Source organism: Catharus ustulatus, chromosome 25 (genome assembly GCF_009819885.2).
Source record: "Catharus ustulatus isolate bCatUst1 chromosome 25, bCatUst1.pri.v2, whole genome shotgun sequence".
Lineage (NCBI taxonomy): Eukaryota > Metazoa > Chordata > Aves > Passeriformes > Turdidae > Catharus > Catharus ustulatus.
Genome location: NC_046245.1, coordinates 5,925,101 through 5,949,133, shown reverse-complemented (window position 1 = coordinate 5,949,133; position 24,033 = coordinate 5,925,101). Strand labels below are relative to the sequence as shown.

Below are 24,033 nucleotides of genomic sequence, written 5' to 3'. Positions count from 1 at the left end.
TATGATTTATTACCTTCTGTCCTGGTCTTCTCCCCATGAACTGCTGTGTTTACTGTATTGGAGGAGATCCCCCAGAGTCACTGACTGCTGTGACTGACAGGGATGACCTTCCTACGGGAGATGAATCTCCTGCATGGTTCTTCCAAACTTGGGATAAGACCAAAATTCTCAGTCCACAATAGAAAGTTTGCCAAAAGAACAAAGCAAATTTTAGGCAGAATCCACAATTCTTTCTAACCAACACCTAGCACTGGGCATGATGAACTTTGTCAAGCATCCTGCAGATAAAAGCTTCAGCACATGAATCTGCATGGGATGTAACATGTATTAAGATTTTAAGCAGATCATTCTCTTCTTTATATCTTCCTTCCAAAGTTGTGAGCATTCCCCACTTCAACCTTGTAAGGAAACAAAAATCAAGTAACACAGGTTTTAAAACTCCTAAAAATGATAAATACACGAAACTGGACTTTTCCCAGACACACGCCAAAAAAGATTGAAGAAGAAATTGTTAGAGAAGGACTAAAACTTCTTCTGGAGCAAATAAGAATCTCAATGCAAGCAGTGCCTTGACACTGTGTACAGCAGCAGCAGAGGGTTAATTACTCATCACAGTCTGGGATGCTGCAGGAGCTGCCAGGCCCAGCTGTGAGGAAGGCTGAGAGCCTCTCATGATGACAGAAGAGCAGATTTAGTCAAGGAGATGAAGACAAAAATTCCTGCCAGCTCTTCCCAGGCCAAAGTCAGGGACATATGCCGTGCAGGAAGGACCTATGTGGCACACAGAAGCTGGGAAGGGCCTGGCTGCTGCTCCAGTTCAGTACTGGGAGACCTGAACAAGCGGCAGTGATGGGAGAACACAGACTGGGGTGCCAGAAGAAATGGTTCAACATCAAATGAAGGAGGAGACCAGAAGTGGACAAGTCCTTTGATGATGGTGCCTCAAGTCTCTAGGTTGGAAGTTCCCTATCTGGCAGAAGTCATGCCAGTGGAAGTGCTGAATTTCTCATTCCCCACTGCAGTATTTTTATGTTGCTGTGACAGAGGCTTCATCCTCCTATGCGTGCAAGACAGCAAAAGTGAATTTTTATCAAGTTCCTACTACAAATACTTACAGAAGGAACATCAAGAAGGAAGAGAGGAATCATGTCTAAGTGTGACAGCCAAACAGTCTACCCCCAAAGTCCTTCCAAGGCAGTCTTCAAAGAGAGTGCAGGAGTGATGAGCTCCCCAATCCCTGCTTAGGCAGTGACATGCAGGAACCACACCTGCAATTCTACCAGCAAAAAGGCAACTGCTCTAATAGACACCACATTGTTCAAAGCAGGAGAAATTGGTGAAAATTCTCCAAATGGGACAAATGACAATCAATTTTTTCTGAAGTACTTCACACTTAAGATTGGTGGACATGAGCCACACTGTTGTTGACATACATAAACCCAACATTTTCTTAGAAACCACCATCCTGTGAGGCTCAGTGTGCCCATGGTGAGTCTGGGTGCCCTGATCAATGGCTTTAAGCTGAAGGAGGGCAGGATTAGACAGGATATTGGGAGGAAATTGTTCCCTGTGAGGGTGGGGAGGCCCTGGCACAGGGTGCCCAGAGAAACTGTAGCTGCCCCATCCCTGGAAGTGTTCAAGGCCAGGCTGGACAGGGCTTGGAGCAGCCTGGATAGCGGAAGGAATCCCTACCCATGGTAGGGGAATAGAAATGGATTGACTTTAAGGTTCCTTCCAACCCACAACAGTCTGGGATCTGTGGGTGAAAAATGATACAACAGAAGATGGTGATCTGTGAATCCTGAGAGAAAGGCTCTTACATCAATACAGGCACAACTAGACCTGTGCAATGAGAAGAGCTGGCCTTAGCCTTCTGTTCTGGCTCTTTTCAGCTAATTTCAGACACGAAGTGCCAGCAGGACCAGGCAGGCAGTTCACAAAGAACACTGCCCTACTTCAAACCTCTTGAGCACATAACCTGTCTAAAAGATTCAATGTAAAGAGTAGGTAATTTTCAAAGCTGTTGTACAACATTCCCACCAGCAGCTGCTCAGGGAGTTAAGGCACTTTGTTTTTCCACAACACAGGTGATGAATAAAAGCACACCTGCACTATGGACAGATTCACAGTGCCCACAGCACAAAGACAAGGGGACTGTATCTTGCTGAGTGTTACTTTGTCTGGACACACCACACCATTTTTTCCTTCCAGGGAACACTGGAATGAATTTACAGACTAACTGTCAAACACTTAGAAAGAAGAGATTTGAAAACTCAGGATGTTTAACTTATTACATATAGTAAAGCTGAATCTCCCTGTCAAAGATGGTTCTGCTGAGGAGACAAAGATTCTTTTAAGTCTTGCAGAGCACTGGCATCCATCACTGGCCACTGACATCCATCTCTGGTGCCCCAATTTTGCTGCAGACATGGAGTGGCACTTACCTGGTCTGTCTCTTGCCATTCAGCAGCTGCTGGGCCACTGAGGCACATTTGTCGGCGTCCTGCGTCACCAGCCGGAGGTGTCTCAGCAGGTCATTGTCTGGGAACTTTTTCATTTCTGATTCTTCTATCAAAGCCTTAAAACTGATGAGACCTGTTGGGAAAGACATTAAGTTAGGAAGTCTCCCTTTGTGATGGATTTTACATGGTGCTAAGAAACACAACAGATTAAATGTATCTCTATTTCTACTTCAGATACACTTTGTGTCAAAGTGATTTACAGTCTTGTCACACAGAGAAAGCTTAGCATCATTTCTGGGACTGTAACAGCTAAAATATTTACTTAAAAACATGAAGTGATAAATGATTTCTTTTGATTGTCATGTAAGGAAAATGTTACTACAATTCAGAAACTAAAAATGGAAAAAAATAGTCCTTTTAAATGATGTGCTACAGGCAGTAGGTAAAATCCTCACTTTTTTTGTTGTTGATCTTTGCCTCCAGAGCCTCGTTGACATTGGAAGCCCACTCGTTGTAGGACTCCGCGCGCATCTTGAGCGCGTTCATCATCGGGTACAGCTCCTCCAAGGTGTAGCGGTACCTGCGGGCAGCACATGACTCAAACCTCCAGAAACACTGCAGGCAGCAGGAGGGTGGAAGGAGGGGCACCAAGATGAGGACCCAGGTTGGATGGGACTTGGAGCAACCTGGACTGCTGGAAGGTGTCCCTGCCCATGGTACAGATGGAATGAGATGAGCTTTAAGGTCCCTTCCAGACCAAACCATTTGGTAATTCTAAGATACGTTGGTCCACATAAGAGAGAAATAAGTTTCTGTGCATTCAGGGTTACACAGTGAAGACCTTACAACGATACCATGGTCCTTTTGAGATAATTTCAATCTTGCAATTGTTTCAAAAAGCAATTTCTACAGGACAATTAATGAATTGTAACACTGCCTTAGAGCAAGCAACATTCATGTAGGACAGAAGATGTACTAAACAGCACAGGGAAGTTAACAACGGAAGGAAAGCTCCAAAAAGCAAAATAATACTCCTTGGCAAGGACTGGATCTAAGGGACAATGACCTGGTTGCTATAAATAAAAATGCAAACCAACTTAGCCAGCAATTTTTGCCATTATAGAGCAAGAAGAGCTGAATGCTGAAGAGGCTTTGTGTGCGAGCACAAAACAGTCCCATTGTTGTGGGGGCACTGGATTTGCAAAGGACTGAAACAGAAACAGAGACCAGCCCCACTGACAGCAGAAACTACCAAACCACAGTATCTACACAGACAATACTATCTCTAGATCATGCTGTTAGTTACTACCTCAAGCTTACCCCAGCTTGTATTTGTAGGTGGGACAAGAGCAGAGGTCCTCGACGTGGTACAAGCACACCAACAGCCCAGGTTTGCAGGGACAAGAAACGGCTGACATGAAGCAGGTGGTTTTACACTTCAGGCACTGTCGCTCATCATCAGGGAACAGTTCAAACGTCACCCTCTCCGAGTCAGTCACTCCCTGCAAGAGTATCACAAAGTCTAATGAAGAAGTGACTTACAAAGAGGAGGCTATTCCAAGCTAAAACATCAGAAAGTAAATTTATCAAAAGAATAATGAAGTTTAAATATAAGATATTCAACCCAGGTCAACAGAAATCTTGATTAAAAAAAGCTCTTCTGATCAAATGACTAGAAGTACAAATATTACCTTAAAAGTGACATTCTGAACAACATTAAAGGGCAAGTACTAAACTAAGGTGCATGATCATTGATTCTTTACCCATGGGGTCCTCTGAAATCCACAATGTAGAAAGGGACGAGGTAGCTCTAAGCCTCTGACACCCCAGTACAAGAACCAGCATGTTCTCACATCACTGTTTTAGGTGTTACTTCATTCATTATAATTAATTCCATCCCTCCAAGTGTTCAAGGCCAGGCTGGATAGGGCTAGGAACAATCTGGTCTAGTGGAAAGTGTCCCTGCCCAAGGCAGGGGATGGAATGAGATGACCTTTAAAGTTCCTTCCCACTCAAATCATTATTTCCTACAACTCACCAGTTTATCAGCCTTCTCACGCAACCTCTTCTCCTCTTCAATCATAATAGCCATGTCTTTTTGGACTGTAGATGCCACCACAACATCCAGGACATCTGCTTTGGAAGCCATTTTACAGATCATCTCGTCGTGGGAGAAGACGCAGTAGCGGTTGAGCAGGCGGTAATGCTCCACGCACTGCCGGCCCAGGGGCAGCTGCAGGGCAGACACGGCATCAGGGAGTGCACGTGGCAAATGACAGCAGGGTACTCACTCTGTATGCTAGCAACCACAAACTGCCCCAAGGAAAGGCCAAGACAAATACTGCCAGCAACAATATTCACACTTCAGAGTCGAGAACTAGAGAAATCAAAGGCCCAAGTTGTGCATAGCAGGAATGCTTATGGCTCTTTCCCAGTGGACTCTATGGGTGTGAGCTGTGTAGCTAAAGGAGGTGCCCTCTCTTGTAGAGGTTGTAATTAAGGGCTACTAAATCACTAAACCAAGTGGGCTCAGGAAGATCCAAGATAAAAACGCCCTGAGGCTGAGGAAGTATCCAAAGGACAAGAACATGAGCCTGGTCTGTTTTCACCACTCAAGGGATGTCCCATCCCAGGCTGGCACAGGTCACCCTGGGCCTTCTCCCTGCTGAAATGAACTGCACTGCAGCATGACAAACTGCTGGCTCAGGGGGCACTGATGTCTCTGGCTGCAGGCAGAGCACACAGCACATCCTGAGCTGGCCAGGTCACTCAGCACTATTTTAAGGCCAGGCAGACAGGGACGTTCAGAGTACAGCAAGGTTATGTGCTGGGTCCAGTGTGAAACTCATGGAAGGACAGAAGAAAAACCAAACCAAATCAATTGACACATGAGCATCATCAAGTGCAGAAAGTTTTCTTGCATTATTAGTCATCTCTCTCTTCTAAGGAATGTTTTTTACATCTAGCAATGTTTTAGTTGGGCTACACTTCCAAATGGCCAAGACCTTTTTGGGGTAAAAAAATCACAAGAGAAGTAATTTGAAATATCAGAAGCTTCGAGGAGCCTTTGTGAGATCAGACAGCATGTGTGTCTGAGTCACTTGCTGTGAAGGTAAAATTACTTGGGAGCAATCTGTCCTCCATTTGTGTTTATTTTTAAAAATACAAAGATCCTATTCAATAACCCTAACCTAATAACTGTAATGTGTGCCCATCTCTGCTGGTTCAGTGAGCTGATTGAAGCTTACTGGGAATGACCCACTGCCTCGTAAGCTTCCATTTGAACTTGAGAACTTTCTGCTCTCTTCTCATTAAGGTTTCTTCCCTAAAAACTTAAGAGCACCACTGCTACCTAAGATGATGCTCTCACATGAGATGCAATTCTTATTTTTTTCCCCACAAAAGGACTACCAATGTCTTTAACTATTACTAATGTGCTATATGTATCATCTGACTTTATCACAGAAGCTAAACCAGAAAAGATATCCAAGTTGAATTTGGTTTCCAGCTCCTGAAAGCACCTCTTAGAGAATTCCCAGTGCAATAAACTGAGAAATTTCATTGCAGCTTTTGTTTTGATATGGAGTTTGGGGACACAAAAATGAGCAAACTCTAGTAGCACTGGTCCCTCCTGCTGCAAAAGCTTCATCAGTCCTGATACATAATTCCAAACCAAATCTTCAGAACCAGAGGAAGCCCACAGTTCAGTGCATCAGCAACCACCCCAGCAAACACCATGCTGCCAGAAACAGGCTCCTTCTGATCTGTGGCCTAGATTTGTGCATCAGCAATAAATCAGAGCTGTGCACCAGCTAGGAACAGTTTTGGAACTGCTCACTTAGGGAAAAACTGGTTTGGAACATACCCAGTCCACGGTGCAGAAGTTCACAGCTTCAGCAAAGTTGAAGCCCTGGTTGAAGCCGCTGTGGTAAGCTCTGGGAAAGGTGATCACAAACTCCCCAGCACACTGGTTGGTTCTGTACACCTGGGGGGACAGATAGGCCAGTGTCAGATCACACCCAAACACAGCTGAGGGCTGCAAGGAGAATATGGATTTCCAACTCACAGTAACTTCTGTGAGGATTTCCGAGAGTTTTAAACCATATGCCCAAGAATTACAACTGGCAGTTGATAAATTGTCATGTAAAACCCCTGACAGCCAAGGGTTCCACTCAGCCACACCCCACTCTGAACAGTTCTAGGTTGGCTGCCTGAGCCTTGTGCTCCTCATACCTCAGGGTTAGAGTCAACACAGATCCAGCTCTCTCCAATGTGCAGCTGAAGGGAAAGAGAAATTTGGAACCTTAACATTCATATTATTGTTCATCTAATACTGTTGGGGCCACACAGTCAGCACGAAAGCAGGCAGGTCTGCCTGCAACTTTCCATTTTGGAGGCTATCAGGAGACACCACAATTTAGCTACTTTTTCCAGATTTTCCTTTTAAGTCCCAAGGTCAGCTCATCAAAAGCCAATTAAGTTGTAAAGGGACATAATTCCCATGAATAATCTAGTATGGAATAAGATGAAATCTGATGAAAAAATGTTTTTTAAATACCTAAGGACTTATCCAGGAAAAATAAGAGAATGTGGATGACAAATAAAGGAAGAATGGGATTTGGGCCCTTGACAGAAACTCTATGCCAAAAAACCAGTGTCTGATTGCACAGACATACAAGAGCTCCTGCCATTGTTCCAACGGTAAAGCCTAAACCTTCCAGCTGAGACACAGAAATAGAAATATCCAAGATGGATCTCCAGAGAAGAGTCTACCAGCCCATTCCAACAGCAACAATTCCATTGCCATCTGTTCACACTGGCACATCATAGTGGCTAAGGAAGATGCCACACACAAGGAAACCACCACACCACCTCTGTAATAAAAGTGGCTTCAATTATCAGCTTTAAGTAGCGTTCCAATCAAAGAGGGTTGGGTTGGGGGAGTAGCACAGGAGTCCGACACATACAGGCACCCCGTGGGCCATCAAAGTGTTCGGGTTCATTATGGTGACAAGTTGGTGCAAGAGATCTGGCTGGGACTCAAATAGCTCTGGAGCAAGTTTCTTCATTACATCCTCCAGCTGCTCAGCTGCGTACCCTGGGGCTCCATACCACGTTTTAGGCTCCCCCCTGCAAGATTATTAAAAAAAGTTAAATATAAGCAAACTTTAAGTTACATTTTTAGTCTTCTGCTTTAAAATACACCATGTCAAAGGAAGGGCATATCACCAGGAAGGAATGCAAAGGTTCTGTACCTTCCTGAATCTTCATTTTACACAGGTCCCTCTTCTCCAGACCTGTTTTTAACTGCCTACACTTCTGCGCAGGTACTTCAAATATTGTGGGGGAGGGAGAAAAAGTCTGAAGAAGCCCTCAATGAAGTTCTGCTGATTCCAGCACAACTTCAAAACATAAGCTGCTTGTCTTTTCCTGTGAAGGTAAACTCCCTCTTGGGTCCAACAACCAAAGCCAGTTCTTTCTGTCTTATGAATAGCTGCCATAAAAGCAACACATAGGAAGTAGAAATTAAACTTCCAAATTGTGCAAGACTTCAAGGGGGGAAAAAAAATCCATATCCGGAGTAGGAACAAAGAACTTTCAGCACCACCTTTACCCAATTCAAGCCAGCTGAGAGAATTGAGGGGAGGCAGATGTGTTCCAGCAGACAGTGTTTCAAGCTTACACTGACACTGGCTCACTACAGCATGCCTCCAGGACCTTAGAATCAATTAGAAAAGGTATTTAGAAAGGAAAACAGACAAATCACCTTATTCCAAGACTTCTGAAGAGTTGGCAGACTAAAACTGACCCAACAGTGTTTTTTCTTCCATCAGTCATGAAGCAATCAGGAGAATTCCAAAAAAAGAGAGTGAAGTGTGAATCCAGATGTCCTATCTCTCATCCCTAGGAGCTCATTCCTGTACTCACACAGCCCCGGTGTCAGGGGAAGAGGACAGCCAACAGGAGGGACTGTGGAGGGGCAGGTACTTACAAAGTACAAGGAGTTGTTAGAGAGTATTAAATGACTCTGCAGCCTTGGACCTGGCCATCATCCTGGGACAACTCTAGGAATCTAGGAAGACCAGCCACAGACGCAACTAAAAATCATCCATCCTGTGTCTGGACTGGGCTAGTCAAGAGTTCTGCTCCCTGATAGATGCCAGCACTGAGGAATGGGTGACAGATATAAGCTGTGCTAAACTTGGAGCAGGATACTGGAACTGGGGGGTCTCTGGATCTCAGGGGAACAAGTACCAGACAGTTGTAAGGCAGGTGTTGAGGTGCCAGCAGCCTGAGGGAGCAGCAGTGGAGGGTACAGGTCTTTTTGCTCTGCTTCCTGACTGCTCCACATCCCTGCCTGTACAAATACTAACAGCAATGATGGCAATTCTTCCTTTGTACAGGACTGACATCTTATTTATTTCTAAGTATCTTTAGAAACAAAGGTTTGGGTTTTTTTTCCCCTTTTACCATTTCTAGAACTAATACAGGACTCAGAGCTCTGCAGGAGGACTATTGTCTTCAACCCTGGGAAAGCTCTGCTGCTGCAGCCTGGGTCACCTGGGACTAGCTGCTCACAACAGTGCATCAGGCAGGACACAGGCTCCTCCAAGGCACACAGGAATGCTGAAGGTGGACACACCATCCTGTAGGGCTCTCCCAAGAACCAGTCCTGCTTCGTAGAGTTCTTGATTTAGAGTTTGGACCACTGTCTCTGCAGAAGCAGGTTGTTCAGGCTGCTCTGGCCAAGAACAGCTTTAACCTCAACTGCACATTACCCTCCAATGCAGACTTAAATCTCTGCATTGAAGGGAAATAAAGAAGAATAACTGCAAATGAAAGGACATTAAAGACTTTCCCACTGGAGGATAAATAAATTGAAAGTAGGTGTCTGGGTGTATGTCATGCATGCACAAGTACACCTATGCACTGACACACCTTTCTGGCCTTCTGTAGACAATAATGCAATTGGGGGCACACTATGGAGGACAGAAAGCCATTGTAAGAACAGCAAGGGAAACTCTCCTAGAAGAAATGAAATTTGTGCTGCAATCTCCTCTCCCACCCACAGTTTTCAGTCTGACTGAAGGTTTAGACAAAGAGAGAAAAAAAAGCAGTAACACATGACAAGAAAGATTGTTTTCATCCTGTAATACAGATGCTCCTTCACTCACTCTCACTCGAACGTTTGTTTTTGTAACAGTAAGCACCACGAAATCAAGTGATTTAAGTCATTGGCTCTGTGCTGCACTGAAGAAGTTGCTATTTCAAGGAGCAGCAGCTGAAAAAAGATTCACTGAACAGCAGCTGGGATGTGGTTTTACCATTCTGCTTGAATACTCATATGAACTAGGAAAGAGAAAGAGCTTGACAGGTTTCAGGAAGAGTGACAACCATAATCCAGACTCTAGAAAAGCTGTTGTAAGGTGAGAAGTTCAAGGAGTTCAGTCTATTTAGAATATCAAAGAGATGGCAAAGATCTATCCTGATTACAGCTGACAAGTGTTGGCTTGATGAGAGGATTTATGACAGCATGATCCATCTAACAGACAAAACGTGCCAGAACTGAGGTGCTAGCTGAAGTTGGATGATTTTTAAAAGAAAACTCACATGGTTTTTAGTTTACATTGAGTATAATAAAACATTTGATGGAGTATCTGCTGCATCTCTCATGGATTTTTTAAAACTGGGAATGGATGTCTCTTTCCAAAATATGACCTCTTGTCCAAAAGTAAATCAATGTAGGAATTACACTGTCAGATTTGACCCTGCTGCAATGGTTACTCTGGCTGAGCTCTGTGAATCTGCTTTTAGTCCACTAATTAAGGAGAACAGGGAAGGAAAGGGAGATTGCTTCCTAGACTGGGTTTATTCCTCAAACTCACCAATGAAGATAGTTAATGGAATAGCTCCAATGGTCTTCTATATGCCAACAAAATGAGGAAAAGCACATTCCTACATACAGCCAGGGCAATTTCATCCCACAGATGTCCGCAGTGATGTGAGCAAGCACAGACTGCTCCATCACAGGCATGTTGTTTAAATTCCAGCCACTATCAAGGTATTCCTGAAAATTGAACAGAACAGTCTCAGGTTTATACAACAGGAAGTGAAAAATCTAAGAAGATAAAACTGCTCAAGAGCAATAGAAGAAAAGCACTTTTCCCAACTGAGGAATACAAGAAACAGGTCAATGACTCAAAGACTAAACTCTCCATTGTCTTTGCCTCTTTCACAACCCTGACCTGCTTTGTTAAAATGACACCTTTTTTATTTGGTTTGGAAATTATTTATTAACCACAAGAATAAACCTATGGCTTGGAATGGCTGATCGCAACAAATTTTATTTATTCAAAACCCCCAGTGCAGTTCTCCTCTTCAAATACTCTGCTAGATACACAGAACAAACACTTTGCAACCCAGTTCAATTATTGTGTATTAAACCAAAGAGAGTTATTTAATGAAAAACTGCAATAAAAACATTCACAGTGAACTCAAAGACCTACCTCTTCTTCTGGTCTAACTTTAAACTTCCCACCTCTAACTGGGAAGCCACTGCCAAACTCCTTCGAAGCAATGTCAGCTCCATATTCCACTGTCACATCCTCTTCAATGGTACTGACAAGTCTCCAAAATTCCTTTTCAACCAGCTCAGTGGGGACCATCTAGGTACAAGAAGAAAAGGAGTACGAACTGAGGAATTAGTAGATAAGAAGCATGTGTATCAAAGCCGTCTCAGGGAGAAACCTCCATTAGCTTGATGCTTTTCCCCATTTTAAAATTGTTTCAACAAGAGAAAAACCACTGCAGCAGAGATGTGGTTCCAGGAGATGTTGCTGCCCTGATCTCTAAGGAGTGGTTGACAGTTACCATTCCATTCCCTACAGACACTTCTTCTGAAGTGGGAAAAAAACAAATAAAAACACAAGCAGCTGGTGGAACAAGAAACCACGACACCAGCAAGAACCAGGATGTAAATGAGAACCTCTGATTTGGGATTTCATCCCATTCAAAACCAGAATCCCTCCCTTCCTCCCTCCCCAGAGTTACCTATTTTATCTAACCACACCAAATGAACTCTGCACAACATGAGGATAAAGCAGGAACATACGTGTACTGGCATGTTAAAATAGTCGGACTTGAAGGCATCAGCCATTTCCCCAAACGTGCGGAGGGTGTAGTCTCGAGCTGCTTGTTCAAACCCAAAAGCTTCTTGAGGCTTGTTACACTCCTGCAAGTGAAAGGTAATTGTTTCTGTAACACAGTAACACAACCCTGCGCTCAGATTTACACACAAATGGGTTCCTGGAACAGTTTCCCAGGAGTAAGAAAAAGGACACCACTGAAATGAAAACACTCTCAAAGGGCAGAGTTAGAAGAAGAAACTCTGCTTGATTCACCAAATCACAATATTTATTTATAAATCTGCATAAACATTAATGAATTAATATGCCTAATTTCTCCTTACTCTAGTAGAGCTAAGCAAGACCTGATCCATAAACCACCACACTGAAGCATCCAGTGAGACTCCAACTTTAAGGTGTCAGTTAAAATCCAAAATGTTCTTCAAAGGCACATCAATTTTTGGCTCAAAACAATAAGTGTCAGCTTTGCAATATGGAGCATTCCCAGTCTTTATTTTAGCTTTACCTCTATCACCTTGTTTGCACAACCTTAAACAACAACAAATTGTATTTTCTATTCCTGTGATCAATTTAAAAAACCCACAAAAATACAAATTAGCCTTTGGCCTAACTGCAGTGATTTCTCAGATTACCTGAGCCAGACACTGAGGACACCTCCAGTCCCCTTTGGGAACATCATGGAGGGGTGGAATTAAACAGAAGGTGTGGTAACTGTCATCACAGCCGTCACAGAGCAGGAGTCGGTCCTCATCATTGCCACTGCCACACAGGAGACACACATACAAATCCACCTGCAACACAAAATTCCACAGTAGGAATGGGAGCACTGAAGGTAATCAGGGTGAAAGCAGTTTGGTAGCTTCCATCTGTGACACTTCTCAAAGCTTATTCTATATCTCTGAAATGGAAATGAGACAAACCACACCCTGAATATTCTTTTCAAAGTTTAAATTCCTCCCTCTGTAATTTAAGAAAAGACCACAAGAGCTGCAAGCCCTTCCACACTTTTTTTCCCCAAATGCCAGAAGACTTGACCAAGTGCCAGGATAGTTCACATCAGCAGCACTGTGTCCTTGGCAGGTACAACCCAACACCTGGGGCTGGGCAGGAATAACCCAACACTTGATGGGGGCTCACAAACCCTTTTCCCACATGGAGCCTCGGGTGTTTCATCCCCCTCTGAGACCAATTGTATGGGAAGACAAATCTGGAGAGAAAGGGGTTCCTGTTGCTGGGGGTGTTCCTTATTATCCTCAGAAAAGGCACCCATCTCCCAGTAGAGCATTGGGTAGGGGGTGCAGCTCTTAATTCTGACAGAGCAGCTGTCAAGCACCAAGGAACAGGCATTCCAACCTGGGATAGAGTCTATGCTGCCTGTCCTACACTCAGCTTTCACCAGCAACAGACTGGAAGGCTCTTCCCAAATACAGCACAGAGTCATGAGCAGAGGCAGAACCTCTTGCCTTATGTTGTTAAAAAAAGCAGCAGCATCTCCTGCTTCTCCCCACAAGGTATTTTCATTTGGGGGTGAGGGTGTCAGGCTTCTGGTATTTGCACTCCTCATTCTCAGGTACCAGCTACAGGTGTGGATTGAATGAGAACATGTTTGGTTTTAGGAGGGATGTGGCATGGGCAGAAAGAATCTTAGCATTATCTTCTCAAAAGTAAGACAACTACCACTGCCTTCAGGTGGGGGTTTGGGGGATAGTTGGTGGTGTGTGGAGAGCTGGAGCAGGAACAGGTTTGGTTTTTTAGGAGGCATTTGAACAACAAAGCTGCCAATTTAGCGCTTAAATTGTGGAATTAGGGGCAGGTCTGTGAAGTGCCATGTGCCACAGCCTGCACAGAGCTCCCCTGAGATAACAGAGAAGTGGGGAGGGATCAGGTGACACAAGAACCACTTCTACTGGACTATGCTACCAAAATGCTTATTTTGACTCTGTACTTTGGAAACAGAAAACAAGTTACTGTAGTTATAGATAAGGAAACTTAACCATCCTGTCACTTCTAGCTTTGTGAAGCAGGAAGCTTTGGCAGTGTTGATATTCCAGCAGGCACAAACACTGCTGTGCTTCAGCGTGGGGCGCCAGGAAAAAGACAAGAGTCATCTGTGTGACAAAGTGACAGCAGGTTTTGCTACACACCCATAGAAATCCAGAAATGCCTTCAAAACATGCAGTTCAGGAAGACAGGGGGTACTCACAGCATTGGTAGGTTTTTTAGATCTGACTTTGGATTTGTCCTTCTCTGGCTCCCCAGAAAGTTCTTTCTTCTCAGGGAGTTTCACCACACTGCGCATTTCCTTGTCTGGGCAAAGAAAATAAAGAGATTACAAAATGTTTCAATGCTTAGCATTCTTTGTTATTATTTGTTTTATTTGTTGCTTGTTAGACTGCATCATACTGAGGTATTTGCTGAATTGTTATCTCCCCTACACCTGTTTCAGTCAGCGTAGGGCAAGACTTGAACTCCTGCAATGCCTCCAGAAGGCAGCGTTATCCAAAAAGCCCAGCACACCACACCAGCACTGGTTATCACAGCCCACAGGTCTCCAGTACTTTATATGCCCTTTCAATTAATTTTAATTGAATTATGAGCAGGTTTATAAGCTAAGGTTTTCTTTCCATGTGGTGTTAAAGAATGTTGTCAAGAGCTTTTTCCTTCTGCTTTTGGGGGAGGGAGGCTAGTGCTTAGAGACTCCTTGAAGAAAAATAATCAAATTACAAAACACCATAATCTAAACAAATTACTGGAAAAAAAGGATTTTGAATGAACAAATGAGACTGACAGATTGCTGAGGTAATTTCAATTACTGAGCAGTTGTAAATGGTTCCTGTATCTATTTGGCTAAATATTTATCAACAAGCTTATTCTCCTGTTTGATGGCATTAAATATTGTTTCTCAGTCTCAAATAATTATTTCTTAAGGAGTGAACAGACTCAGGACCGCTGATAGCACCAATTTAATCATATTACGGGAACTTTATCATTAAGCTCAAATCATACTATCTTTTGCTTTCATGAGTTTAATTTCCTGATTTAAAGTCCAAATTCTTTCCTAAAGGTGTCTGATATCTGATACATTCTTAAAAGAGTTTCCTCTTATTTAAAGCTCATGGACTGATGTTATTAAAATACAAAACAAAAACATGGCTCCAATCTCATTTCCAATTGTTCCAGATGAGACACCCAAGTTTGAAGAAGTCTAAGTCTTTTTGAAATGAAAATATTATCTTCAAGAAAGCTCAACCACTTACAAGAAAATAAAAACCAAAAATACTTCAAACCAATAAAATAACTTTTTATTAAAAAATCCAATTTTAAAATCAACTGGAAGTTGTTTTTTTAAAATAAAATACTTTGAATAGGTCCAATTGCTCATTTTAGCTCTGGTCTTAAAACACATTTGCGCAAAGTAACAGAAACTGTATTCACACTGTGTTTCACTCACCACCTTCACTCTTTGGAGGGGCACAGCCCATTCTGCGTCTCAGATTGTGAGTTCTGGCTTCTGGAGGGTCAGTCTCACTTTTAACATTGGTTGCCTTTAGAGAAAAAAACAAAACAAAACAAGGAAAAACCCCTCAGAAATGTCCTTAGCTGGAAGACTCTGGTTTGCCACTTGTGTTTGGGAAGATGCTCACAGCCAGCTGATCTGGCCACTCACCCAAGCACAGAGACATGAATTTGGAATCTCCAGCTGGCTGTGGGAAAGGCTGGCTCTGTGAGTCCCAGCTAAACATTTTCTAAGGTCCCTTCCAAAACTATTTCATGATTCCTTGGTGTGAGACACAAACACTTACTGAGGTACTATGAGGGCTTGAGACTTAAAACCTTCCTTGGTCCAGAAAAAAGGCAGACAGGTGAGAGCCAGAGAGAAACTCTGAGGATTTCAATTAAACTCAGAACCATTTGATACTTATAAACCACTAAATCTGAACAGACACCTGGAGTTCTGAAATGCTTGTCTTCAATTATTTACAGTGAGTTCAGAGGGAAATAATCCAGGGAACAACATGGAAGATTTGAAAGCAAATCCTCCAAAATATACATGCCAATAATGATACCAGGATTTGGGTTTACTTTCAGTGGGACCCATTAAGAAGCAAAGAACAAGGAACTCGGTGCTTCCACAGATTTTCTTGTGCTCCTGAGGAGCAGAACATTGCTCCTCAGCAGTCTCCAAAGCAGGGTTGTTGGTACATCTTGGAACTTTCAACACAGAATAATGCTCTTCCATTTAATACTTATATTTCTTCCCTGAAGTTTTGAGATGGTGGGAGAACAATTCTCACACCCCTCAGTGTTACAAGAGGTTTCTCAAACACTATTTTTCAAGGAAATGAGGTCATGCAACAAGTCAGTCACTCTCAGCCACTCTCTGAAGCCCAGAAGATGGGATGTGTGGCCCAGGTCTAATTCAGGACTGGAACATCCCCAGGTACTCCAAGGGGTGGGAACTGCTGTTCAGTCTACAGTTGTTTGTAGGCATTGGTTGTTTGATTTTGATTTTTACAGAGCTGGTTTTGACATTAATTCCTAACCACCTTCCATGTTCTCATTGCTCAAATGTCTACATCAGACCAGGGAAAGGTCCTATTACTTAAGATATGCACCAACAGAAGTTTTTCATTGTGTGCAGCAGATCTACCTCAGGGCCAGTGTGCCCTGAACCTCAAGGGCAGGGACAGACCCCCAACTTCTGCATCTTCAGCTCCTCTGAGCTGTGCCTTTTGTACTTCAGCTGATACTGATCTTCACAAGAGCAGCCCTTGGTTTGGCCTGAGCCTTTTATCACACCAAGTCATCTCACTTTTACCTCCCCTGCATTGTCTGTGGTCTTTCACACTGAACTGTTCTACACCAAGCACCTAAAGCCTTTGCATTTCAAAACCAGCCTAGACAGTCATTGCCTTTTTCCTTTCTCATGATGAACATTTTCTTCTGTTTACTCACCAGGTAGGAAAGGGCAAGATAAGACTGTGTGTGTGTCTCACAACTACAAACTAATGCTTATCCTACAGGCCACAATAACTTACAGTACTTCCTGTGGTTCACTTCAGCTGAATATCTATGGTCAGCCTTTGAAAAGCAGGAAACATCAAACTGGCAAGCACGAGAATGAATTTAGGACTCACAGTTTAAGACCCTGACAAATTGTTGTGTATCTCATTAGAGCAAAAAATTGAGACTAAACATTACTCTTTTGCAACCAGGTCAGTGAAAATGCCAACTGCTTGGAGTTTCAATGTTGAATAAAATGGATGTAATCACCTTCTCTGACTGCACTGACATGGAACAGCAAAATTCACATTAACAAATCTTAACTTTGGTAAATTACTGTCTTAAAACACTACAGCTCCTGGCTAAGTCAGCCAGTCCTTGTTGCTCAATGCAGCTTTAGTGCTGTGTGTTCCAATTGTGTTCTTAATTATGGGTTTTCTTTCCACAAAAATGAGGTATACAACATCAGTGGTGCTTGGGGCAAGAGCTGAGAGGGCAACCTTGTCTTTTGGCTTAGGATGAGCAGTTGGTTTCCTCCAAAATGATAAAAATGTGCTCTCTCTGTCAGGGCCATCTGACACCACTGCCAGAGAAACAGTTGGAATTTTAGTGTATATTTGTCCTGTTGTCAATTCTCAATGGATCCATGAAAATATGTATCCTTCAATCACAGAAAGATACTTCAAATGGAAAATTTCAGCTCAAACTATTCAAGTTTGCTCAGAATTATAAATCTACTTGTTACCAGGTATTCAAGTGGAAAAGCTTTAGAAACCCTTAATTGTAACTCATTAACCAAGCATAATTACAGGCAGAATTTGCAACAGCTAAGCTGTATTATTGGTACTAATAAAGACCAAAACCAGAACAATGGGAGTTAATAAGAGTCTGAAACAAACTGTGACCTTCCTAACTCATGATGTCACCACTAATCAGACCCTCTCCTGGGAATATCCTCCCCTACTCTTCATCTGCTCAAACAAAAGAAATAGGAACTCTCTGGAGATTGGATCATCAGGCTGAAACGGCTGAAGCCAAAGTGTTACTGTTTTCCAGCAACAAAGCAGACACATGATCTCCTACAATATGTCTTCACAGAAGATACTGAGATATAACCAATACATTTCATGCTTACCCAAATAATTATTGTTGCTTAAAGGACATGTAAGATTTTACAAAACTACACTGACTTGATGGTAAACATTTTTTCCTTATATTGCATGGGTAAATTAACACAAATTGATAGAACTCAATAGTGAAAAATTAATCACAACAACACTAACATTATAACTAAAATCTTCCCCACTCTAACAGCTGACTTCAACTCCTGAGAGATGTACAGAAGCCACCAGTACATTTAGAGAGTGAGTGCTGCTCACTGACTGAGGAACAACAGATCAAAGCTGCTTCACTTTCAGGATCTGTCACCTGTATTTTAACCTAAGAGCCCCACAGTATGTCCATCATGCTGAAAACATAACTCTATTGTACACACTTACCAACAGCTTGCACAGCAGAGCCTCCCAGAACTCCAAACCACAGTAGCAACACTTGGTAAAGGATCAGCCAATTCTTACCCATTATTTACGATTTATTCATTTGTAAACGTTTAGGTCCCCCTGACAGAGTGAAACAGCTGTTCCTACACACACACACACACACACAGTGAGGTGCTCAGGGTGCCCTGCTGAGGCTCACCTCGGGTGTCAGGCGCTTGGCGCGGCGGGCGGGCGGGCAGCTCTCGGACGGTGGCACTGACTGCCGCTGCGGGATGTCGTGGGGCTTGTACTCCTTGTCCTTCGTGTCACTGCTCAGATCTGGCTTCTGCAAGCACTAAAGAGACAATTGGATTACTTCATTTCTACCTCCCCTTGCAATACAAACCATGTAGAACAATTTCCTGGCTCATGGAAAGAACACAGACAGGGGCCCTAATAATTCCTGTGCTGAGTTAATAAACAGTATGTATGACAATGGTAACATTGCCTACCCAAACAAGACACAACATCACTTTTTCTTCTCAGTTTAGTGGCTGCAATAGCCATAGTAATGGATCCTAAACAGAGCCAAAGTCATCCTTTAAGTATTAATGAGCACCAAACATTTCTCTGTGTGGAATACCAAGCCCAACTCTTCACAGATGGGGTCTTTGCAGGCTGGGTGACCAGCACTCTGGAACTGCTGAAGTGTCCTCAGGTTGAGTGGCTGTGATGCTAACATAATGAGCAATATAAAAGTAAATTACAACCTATCAAATATCCCTGTCCTAAGTGAAATACAGCTCTGTTCTACCCACATTGCAGGACCTCCCTTCTTTCCATGTTCTGGAGGGGACAATTGCTGCTTGAATTAAGGGCAGAAGGGAAAAGATGCAAGAAGTGTTTTAGTTCTTTCAATCTGCTGAATGAACACATTTAATTGCTGAAAACTGTGCATACCTCTGGCAAGAAACTGAATAATTAATGACAATTCCCCGTTTGTCAAGCCACACAACACTCAGTAACTGCAGACAAAATGTAACAGTTTTTAATGAGTAAACAAATCCTACAGAAAGAAAAAATCTCATGTTGCCAGGAAGTAATTCATGAAATTGCTGGATCCACATTTCCCCAGTTTTGTTAGTCTGTTCCCATCACAAGCATTTACTCAGCAAGAGAGAGTAGTAAAGGACAAACACTGCAATGGTGTGAGGATGATGATGCTCTACAGACAGCACAGAAAACAGACTTTCAGAAACAAATGACAGCCAGAAGAGGGGAGGGAAAAGGAGGAAACAGTGTTTAGAAGAGAGGTCTATGCTGAAAAATGATGTATTTAACAAAAAAGCAGCATCAGTCAAGGGCAGCAGAATGACATTAACATCACCCACTGACAGCCTGTGACACTGACCAAAGAAACTTCCAGAACTGCTGTCTGCTTTCAGACTGCCTCCAGTCTCAGACTTTTTAAACTCTAGATTTCTATTCTGAAAGCAAATGGCTGACTTAATTTCAGCATTAAATACACAGTACCACTCAACTTTGCAACTCATCCACGTGAGCAGTGAGTCCTGACTGATGTTCAATGGTTGGGTCTGGAGCCCCACTGCAGCTGCCTCTTCACAAGAGCCTAGTACCTTAAAGCTCCCACTGGAACCAGAATTCCAGGGTCACAGGAGGGTTTGGGCTGGAAGGGACCTTAGAGATCACCTTGTTCTAAGCACCAGCCACTAGATGAGCTTGAGACCCATCCAACCTGGCCTTAAGTGTTTCCATGGATGAGGCATCTACTACAGGTAAAGGAAAATGATGTGACATCAGTGGAAGAAAGCAAAAAATAACAATTTCTCAAAACAGAAAATGGACAAGCAGAAAGAGCAAGTAAGTAGGAAAAGGTTGAAAATAAGAGAACAGAAAAGAACTTCTATAAAATCTGGGTTCTTGAATAATTTCCTCATGTGAAAACCAAAATTATCAGGGGAAAAAAAAAGTTTCTACTGCTTCTGATAATAGGGAACATACGATCCTTGAAAACAAATATCTAGAAGGCTTTGCCTAAACAAAAATGTAAGAATATAAGAAAACCTTGAAAATCAACAGATTGTGCCTTACTTCAGCGCAGTGCCCAAACCCAAAACAAAAACAGACAAAACAAGAAAAAAAAGCCCAAAAAACCCAAACATCTAAACAAGCATAAAAACAGACAAAAAAACCCCAAACCCCATAAAAAAGAGCACTCGTTCTTCCTTGAAAAACACCAGAAGACATTTCCTAAATAAAGATATTTTACCACCTGTTTAAGCACAAACATTTCCCAGTGTCTCTCTAACCTGAGGCAAAGGCAGTGGTGAGGAATGGCTGTTAATTCACACCTCAGCTGTACCAAGAGAACACCTAGAATTGTTAAGTGCTAAGGATGAGAATTCCTCTGGACCTTTTTCACTCCTACACTGATGATCACCTGTCTCCAACCAAGGCCACAGCTGCCATCTCTTCAGTCCTTCCCTCTTCTCAACCAGGCTTTGGTGAGGTTGAGCTTCTATCAACCATTCCCCAGAGCTCATCTCACACACACTGACCATAACCTCGTTATATTCCAAGCTGGTTGCACACATGATCCTTGAACCCTCAGCAGCGGTAGAGAGCAAGTTAAAACCCATCAGCTGAAGCCACAAAGGATAAAGCAGAAATGGTCACAAAGCCTTCAGGAAGTCAAATGATGGGAGGGGGGAAAGGGATACAATTCATCTCCTCCAGGTTTAGACATTTATTAGTAGTAATTAAATTGGTAGTAATTTACACAAAAGCCAATCAGTCAGGCTCCCTGTACTTGCAGAACACAACTGGTTTACCCCTACTACACATCCATGGAGGGTAAAACCCATCAAACTCCAGTGTTCATTTTTCTCCAGGAACAATGAAGGTGCCAGAGAACAGTCTTACACTGAAACATCTTTATCAGAGGCACACATATACAAATCTTTGGAAATACGAATCCCACTAAGGCCACTAAAGCCTTAGTTAGGAAAAGAGACCAGATGCACAATTACTGAGTCAGCTGGATTCACTGTAAAACAGAAGACAGACCACCTCGAGGCCCCCAAAATGTAGCTGCACTTTAAATCATGAAACATCTGGCCAATGCACCACTGAAGATGGACTGAAGATTCTGGATACTCAGTTCATGCAGGGAACACTTTTCCCTCTGGGAATTCAGTGTGACTCTCTGGGCTGACACACAGTTAATACAGCTGGGAATGAGAGGTACAGGTGGCAGGAACCAGTACCAACTGCAACTACTCTGGAGACACCCGAGGCCTGTGTAGTCCAATTTCAAAATAAGAGGAAAATAAATACCCCCTGCAGAGAGCTGCTTTGGGTATTAGAAACTGGCCGGTTTAAGGATTTTTTTGCTGTTGGACTGAACATGAACTTTAATGAAAACATGCTATTCCATTCTGAACAACTCCAGAGAGTTCCACTATTTCAGCACGTACATAGAAATATCTCCAGCTGGAATATCTGTCAAAATAACTCCTGAAGCCATTTTAACATGGATTGAAGCTACACAGTTAACACTAGATCCAGATGTGATAAAATTTATAACACAGTCATTAGTGGAAACAACATATTTTCATTTTTTGGCTTTTTGCAAGAAAGAAGGCAACCAATATTTCAAGTGTTAACAATTAAAGAAAAAAAAAATCAAAAGACTCAGTGATACAAGAACTGATCTTGTCTGGATGATGACCAGAGCTCCGTGAACAGCTTCTCTCAACAGGCTGTTGAGAGAGGAGGCACATCTCCAACTGACAGCTGTCACATTTAACAGCCACACCTTCTCAAAAACACAGCTCAGGTGCTTAGATTCCCAGGAAAACACTGAACAGACACACAGGAACAGACACCTACACAAGAGGCATCTGGGTAAGTACCACTTAATAAGAACATGTGAAAGGAAGCCATAAAGAAACTAATTTGAGATGATACTCAAAAAAAAGTATTGTAAACCAAACTCACTTGAAAGACAACAGTGTCAGGAAAAAACTCCTATTAGAGTGAAAGGTGGGGTAAACCAAACTTATTTCAGTGAATTCTCTCAGGTTATTAAAAAAATCTGCAACTGCCACTTATAGGAGGGGAATATTGTAACTGCCTGGGGAGGGAAGGAGCTAAAAAAAAATAAGTTAACCTTACATGCATCACTTGTCTAGAACTGCCTCCACATCGGTTTGGACAGATGTCAAGTGCCCATTGCAAGACAGAGCTTGAAAAGTCATTTAAAAAGAAGCATGTCCTCATCTAAGGAGGTTTTTCTTCTTCTGAAAGGGTTTAATACTGAGCAAACCATGAAGTGAGTATTAACTGTGTGACAGACGCTCTCAGGAAATTCCCATTCCCAGGATACTACAGTACTATATTCACTATTTTACAACTTTTAATTAGACCTTTCCCTGTGCAATGGCAGCTCAAAAATATGGCAGCAAAGACACCTGTAACAAACACACCAGCTCAATAAAAACCCCAAAGAGAAATCACAGTATTCAGACCTAATACAAATGCCAAGTTTGCAATTAAATGCCTTTAGAAAATGGTGAAGCTTTCCATTACTTAATATGAATGTTTGAGGGAAGCCAAAATATTTTTTATCCAGCAGTTTCCTTAGCATGAAGATTTTTATCTTCAACCATATTTTGTTCTTATCCTTTTTGCAAAGGACCCCTTCTTCTGAATGGCCAGCAGAACCCAGCTATTCTTCACCGAGAAGTGATTGTCACTGCCTAAATAAAAAGTTTAATTCTAACTTCCCTGGACTTACATCAAATCCCATCCTCATTTTGGTAGCTTTGTGTAAATACCTGTGTTGATTTCTGTACGTGGTCTTGCTTGTAACAGGATTAGGGCATTTATTGTTTAAAAAAGGTCAGCACTCCTGTCTCTGAAAGATCATCACGGAAAGAGCATTTCAAAGAAATAAAAATGGATGTTGGCAACTGCAAGAAATTTTGGTTGTCCAAATAAATGACTGCTGCTCTAAAAGAACAGACCTATTCCTCATTAGAGATTATATGGCCTCCACTCTCAATCAACCCTGAATTTTGGTTTAATGGCCAAATCAAAGATTGATGACTAGGAAGGATAAAGATTTAAGCTTGGAAAAAATCCCAAGTCATACTGTTAACATCACTAGAGCAGCCAGGAAGTTTTCTGCAACTTGTCCCCCTTAGTGAACATGCCACAACACTGCCATGGCTTGGCACAGTCCCTCAGTCACTCCAGGCATGTAACACAGGCCCCCAGCACTTGTGGCAGAGAGATGGACGTTCCATGAATATGGCAGTATTTGGCCTTGCAGAACTCATCATGAGGCTTCTGTGAACTGCAGAGAGAAAATCCCAACAGATACTGTTCAAAGCAGGAGTCAGAGGTCACCTGGAGGACTAATGCTAAAAAATTCACTTCTAATGAAAAGTTTGCCCATGGTTTTCTGAACTGCTGACCACGGCATCTGGTCACCTGCATGACATCAAACACGAAATGTAGCTTCACAAACATTCCAGAAATCAAACGAACCCTCCCAGACTGGCTGTTATGTGAACTGAGCAGGTGGTTTCAGCACAGCTTACCAAGAGACTCGCTCCTGACTGGAACAAGTTGTAGGGGTAGAGAATTCGCTCGTAATGCGCGCGGATGTGCGAGCCCACGGCTTTGCCAGGAGCAAAGCCCATCCTCGTGGCTATTTTGGTCCATTTCCTCTCCTTGCAAACAACATCAAATCCTCCTTGTTCTGCAACTAGCTAAAAAGTGAAAATAAAATGGTCACATATTTAATGGCAAAATTGGCAGTGTTTGAGGAAAAAGGCAGGACAACATCCCAACTGACATTTTAAACCACAAAAAAATAGATTTAAAAACCCTCACACAACATCTAAGTTGTTTTAA

General features: G+C 42.6%; 1 protein-coding gene across 1 annotated transcript in view; it reads right to left on the bottom strand.

The window, feature by feature from the left end:
- KDM5B (lysine demethylase 5B) overlaps positions 1-24,033 on the bottom strand; it is a 54,891-nt gene that overhangs the window by 15,873 nt on the left and 14,985 nt on the right. Inside the window, exons 4-17 of the mRNA XM_033080074.2 lie at positions 23,718-23,888; positions 18,311-18,445; positions 15,060-15,153; positions 13,812-13,915; positions 12,241-12,399; positions 11,575-11,694; positions 10,970-11,128; positions 10,349-10,530; positions 7,430-7,592; positions 6,328-6,447; positions 4,501-4,695; positions 3,783-3,964; positions 2,918-3,042; positions 2,445-2,595 (exon numbers count right to left, since the gene is read on the bottom strand). Of these exons, the coding sequence (XP_032935965.1) occupies positions 2,445-2,595; positions 2,918-3,042; positions 3,783-3,964; positions 4,501-4,695; positions 6,328-6,447; positions 7,430-7,592; positions 10,349-10,530; positions 10,970-11,128; positions 11,575-11,694; positions 12,241-12,399; positions 13,812-13,915; positions 15,060-15,153; positions 18,311-18,445; positions 23,718-23,888 (2,060 nt within the window). The remainder of the gene's footprint in view (positions 1-2,444; positions 2,596-2,917; positions 3,043-3,782; positions 3,965-4,500; positions 4,696-6,327; positions 6,448-7,429; positions 7,593-10,348; positions 10,531-10,969; positions 11,129-11,574; positions 11,695-12,240; positions 12,400-13,811; positions 13,916-15,059; positions 15,154-18,310; positions 18,446-23,717; positions 23,889-24,033) is intronic.